Source organism: Sycon ciliatum, chromosome 11 (assembly GCF_964019385.1).
Source record: "Sycon ciliatum chromosome 11, ocSycCili1.1, whole genome shotgun sequence".
Taxonomy (NCBI): Eukaryota; Metazoa; Porifera; class Calcarea; order Leucosolenida; family Sycettidae; genus Sycon; species Sycon ciliatum.
The window spans coordinates 21,784,016-21,789,015 of NC_088653.1; the positions used below are offsets into that span (position 1 = coordinate 21,784,016).

The window sequence follows — 5,000 nt, forward strand, 5'->3', positions numbered from 1 at the left end:
ACTTTCTGACTTTATATAGTATCATGTTACAGTGATGGAGAGTTACTCTTAACTCGTATCCATATGTCTTTTTCTCTTCCACATTTCTTTATGGCTCAACATCCGAGTTTCAAACAATTACATGCAAAATCTTTGGATCGACAGATTGTCACTCCACTCATAAGACACAAACCCCAATACTGTTTGGTTCACACAGACCACCAGATAAATGATAGAAAGCTGCAGAAGGGAAAGAACCTGTGAAAGCTGTGTTTTCAAGCCTTAGCCGACGTAAAAAATCAAGCTTTTTGGCAAAATTCTAGATTTAAAAAATAAAAATAAATTCCGGGCGGCCTCGAAAAATGGGGCGGGCGGGGACGATAAACTAGGATTTTTTTTTACTTGGTCTTATGAACACTTTTTACTCTCTACTTGTCATTTGTTTGTGTTTGAGCAGGTTCCTGCGGCAACGGCACAGCTTTCTGCTTTGAGAATGGTGATGCAGTTCTGCAGCAGTTATCTCTAGGACAGGTATGCAAGCAAAACACCATACACAGTACATGTGCAGTGCTATATGATACACTAGTAGTGCACTAGCCACTCACTCTCTATATATGTACACAGTGACCATAAGCAGTTCACCTCTATACTACATGTACATGCATGCCATATTCGGCATACACATTAGCAAGCTGTGCTCATTACGGACGGTGTGTGGGAGGGGGTCTGAGAACGAAAAGAACAATGTTTGTTTCAGGGACGACAAACAACCTTTGCAACGACACATTTAGCGTCCATAAGCGGTTGTGGAATTACGCCGACTCACCATTATGACTTCATTCATGGAAACATCTACAAGTATAGCATATCCAAATTACAGTCAAAGAAAAGAAAAAAAGAGGACACACTTCAGGCTCTTTACGAACATCTTGAACGTTTTCAGTTTCACAAGTATACTTTCAAGCCTTCTCATCAGGTGAAACACAGGCAAAGGGAAAGGAACAAGAACAGTGGACTAAGTACAGTAAGGAGGTGATAACTCAGTGCAAAGAAGAACGGATAACTAAAACTAACAGCAAAAATGTGTGACCTATACACATAGAAATAATGACACAAAGGTGCAAGTGCTAGAAAATCTAACAAGCGTGACTTGTGGTGTGACAATAAGAGACTTATGAATATTTATGACGTCATATAATATTATGGTTGATGTTTGTGCAGGGCTTGGATCAGATCTGCTTTGACTTTGGAATCCTGCTGGCGTTGTTCTTCGCCTTCTTCATTTCTGGACTTCTGATGTATGTAATCAAGCACGCTCAGGAGGTCATGATGGCTGAATCTTGCCCGAGCCTGCAGCCCAAGGGCCGTAGGCCCGAGGGCTGCAGGCAAGGGCAAGATTCAGCCATCATGACAGACAGAGCGTGCTTGATTTGATTTCTTACATCGCGAAGCAACATATTAGGGAAGGTCAAAGGTCGAAAGGTCGAAAAATTATTCCCGAAATGATGTCAAACGGTCCGAACATTCCCGAAATGACGTCAAACGGTCCTGAAACTCCCGAAATGACGTCAAACGGTCCTGATGGCCTGATTATGCCCGCGGCGGGAAGATCGCCTATTGGCCATGGCCCCGGCAACGATCACGTGTCATGTAAGAAACTGGTGTTGCGTATCCGCTACATCAAGCGCTAATGTCTGCCAGGCGCAATGCATTGACGTGTCACTCTGAGGTGCTAAACCTGTCTTGATGATGGTGTTGTTCTAGTGTTGAGATGATTCTGTATTCCGCTATGTTTGTCAGTGTCTTTCATGTCGCTATTTTGTTAGTCATACAGCCCATATACACTCGTTAATGTCAACTTCAGTAGTGCACATTCCCAGACAAGTATTCTGCCTGTCACGTGTGTGTGTGTGTGTGTGTGTGTGTGTGTGTGTGCGTGTGTGTGTGCGTGTGTGTGTGTGACCTCGCAAGGATGGACGACACCAGGTTGCCAAAGCAGATCCTGTTTGCGGAGGGCACTAACACGCGGCCCCGCCATGGACCCAAGCGTCGTTGGAGAGATGTGGCAGCTGCAGACCTGCGTGCGACCGGTATCCCGGAGACGCAATGGTACCACCTTGCTCAGGACCGGAGGGACTGGCGCGAACGTAGCCGTCGGAAGCCACCAAGCCAGCCCCAAATGTTGGGTTAGCTTTTGGGCTAACCCTAGTTAGCGATAAGACCGATGCGCTGCTCTCTATCTCATGCTAGCTGCGATCGAGCTGGCTTTACACGTGCACTCAACTGCTGCGCATGCGCGCCCAAATCGCCTTGGGTAGCTCTTGCTGCGCTGACTTTGGCTTGCGCTTTCCTTTGCAGTGTCACTGAGCAGCAACCGGAATTTGTTTGTTGAGAATAGAATTAATTATTCAGACTCCTTGTAGATTCCTCGCAGCCGCTTACTGCACGACAAACATGTTGTCTACCTCTGAAGCACGCCGTATGAACGTGTCGGACTTGCGGGCCGAGCTGGAAGGCCGTGGGCTGAATTCGAGCGGAACAAAGCCCCAGCTTCTTGCCCGTTTGCTGCTCAGTATCCAGGACACGTCGAGCTCGGCGGCACGGGAACCTCGATCTCCGTCGGCCACGCCATCCTCGCGGCAGGAGCACGAGCAGGAGCAAGAGCAGGATCTGGAGAGTGCTGCAGCAGCTTCTCCGACTCCCCAGATCCCGGACCGGAGCAGTAATGACGATTTGCGCCAGTTTGTGCGGCAGGAAGTACATTCCGCCGTCACCGTTGCCTTGTCGGAGGCGATCGCTCCAATGCTGGCCACCATCACTGCCCCTGGATCCGCTGGAACTCAACCTTCGGCGGAGTCTTCCAACGCTGGTAATCTCTCCGTTCCCCAGACTATACGAGAGAAAATATTGAAGGGTGACTTTGTAGATTTCACCCAGCTGCTGCCCGATACTATCGCCACCTCGTATTCTGCCCCACGCCAGCTTCAGCTGCAGTTCAGCAGTGGCGGCCAGTCTCTGGAGGTGGTGGAAGGTGGAGCGGCGCAGCCCGTTCGTCGACGCGTCCACGACTTGCCGACATGGCTGGAGGCATGGACTCTCTTCATGAACGTCGTGTGTTCTGCCAACCCGTCCCGCCTGCAGGAGATGCTCTCCTACCAAGCCACCATAGTTGCAGCCAACAGGCAATACTATCCGGAGGCTTGGCTGTCGTACGACACCCAGTTTCGCTCTGCCATTTCTGCTCAGCCAGGCAAGCGCTTTGACGTCATCGACATAAATCTGTGGCAAATGTCCGTGACTAGCCGATCAAGGCCCACATGTGAGTCCTGCCGCCTCATCCATCCCGGAGGCGGCCAGTGTCCCTTTCGTCCGCAACGTAACAACCAGCAAGCCTTCAATGGAGTCCGTACGGTGTCTAATGGCCAACCGATCTGCCGGAACTTCAACGCTGGGCGTTGCAGTCTCAGCACGTGCAAGTACGCCCATGTCTGCAACCGCTGCGGGTCCAAGGACCACAACGGATCTAAGTGCGGTAGGCGCCAGTAACTCTGCTGCTTTGGCTGCAGCTCCCGCGATTGTACATATTTCTCCCTGCACTTCACGTTCTACTGATTTCACAAGCGCATGTCCTGCTGTCCACACACCCCTCTCTGTTTCTCGCTTCGAATCACTGCTCCGTAACCACCCTGACAGTTCATTGGCTTCGTATGTTATTAACGGCCTCCGCTGCGGCTTTGACATTGGCTTTACCGGCAACCGCATAACTAACCAGCACTCGTCCAACCTCTCATCAGCATTCCAGCACTCTGCATTTGTGTCTGCACAGCTCACCGCTTCCTGCAACGCCGGCTACACGGCTGGCCCATTTGACTCGCCCCCATTCCCATTTATGTACTGCTCTGGCATTGGCGCTGTTCCGAAAAAGAATGGCAAGCTACGCTTGATACACCACCTGTCCAGCCCTGCCGGCTCCAGCGTTAACAACGGGATCCCTGCCGAGCCTTTCTCTTTGCAGTACATCAGCATTGATGAAGCCATTAACATCATTATGTCCTCCCCGTCTCCTGTCTATCTCTCTAAACTCGATGTGAAGAGTGCTTTTCGTCAAATACCTGTCCGCCCACAGGATTGGCATCTCCTCGGCATCCTGTGGCAGGGGAAGTACTACTACGACCGTGTCTTGCCATTTGGGCTCCGCTCTAGCCCGGCGGTATTTGATGCAGTGGCAGCGACCATCGAATGGATAATGCACCACGAATTCTCCATCCCTAATTTGCTGCATTTTCTGGACGACTACTTGTGCGTGAGCGTGGGCCAGGCAGTGGCGAATCGGCAGCTGGCCATTCTTCTCCGTGCATTCTCATACCTCGGAGTCCCGCTCGCGCCTGCAAAGGTGGAAGGCCCGTCTCGTACCCTGACATTCCTGGGCATTATCCTGGATTGTGAGAAGATGGAAGCCCGGCTCCCTGACGACAAATTGGCCGACATCAAGCGCCTGTTGACTGCAGCGAGCATCAACCCCACCATGTCTCAGCGCGAACTCGAATCTCTTCTGGGGAAACTCTCCTTCGCTGCAAGAGTCATCGTACCCGGCCGGACATTTATGCGGCGCCTGTGGTCTATTTGCAGTCGCTACCAGCAGCCTCACTACCGCATCAGTCTGACTACCGAGTGCCAGGAGGATATCCAATGGTGGCTACGGCTCCTGGAACAATGGAACGGAAAATCATTCTTCCTGTTCCCAGATTGGACACCATCTCCAGACTTGGAGCTGTTCACCGATGCCAGTGGCACCCTGGGCTGGGGCGCATTCAACAGCGGCCGCTGGCTTCAAGGGACCTGGTCGCCTGAGCAACTCACTCACAGCATTGAGTGGAAGGAGCTCTACGCGTTGGTCACAGCGTGCTGCACGTGGGCCAAGGAATGGCGCCAGCTTCGTATCACAATGCACTGCGACAACAAGGCTGTGGTAGATTGCATCCGCTCCGGCACATCCAAGTCACCGCCAGTGATGACCCTGA

General features: G+C 51.4%; 2 protein-coding genes across 2 annotated transcripts in view; one reads left to right on the forward strand and one right to left on the reverse strand.

Annotated features, from left to right (window-relative positions):
- Positions 1 to 5,000, reverse strand: part of LOC135827571 (uncharacterized) — a 95,311-nt gene that overhangs the window by 60,658 nt on the left and 29,653 nt on the right. The window lies entirely within an intron of this gene.
- LOC135827574 (protein white-like) overlaps positions 1 to 5,000 on the forward strand; it is a 75,719-nt gene that overhangs the window by 31,729 nt on the left and 38,990 nt on the right. The window contains exon 18 of the mRNA XM_065340043.1: positions 437 to 510. Within this exon, the coding sequence (XP_065196115.1) occupies positions 437 to 510 (74 nt within the window). The remainder of the gene's footprint in view (positions 1 to 436; positions 511 to 5,000) is intronic.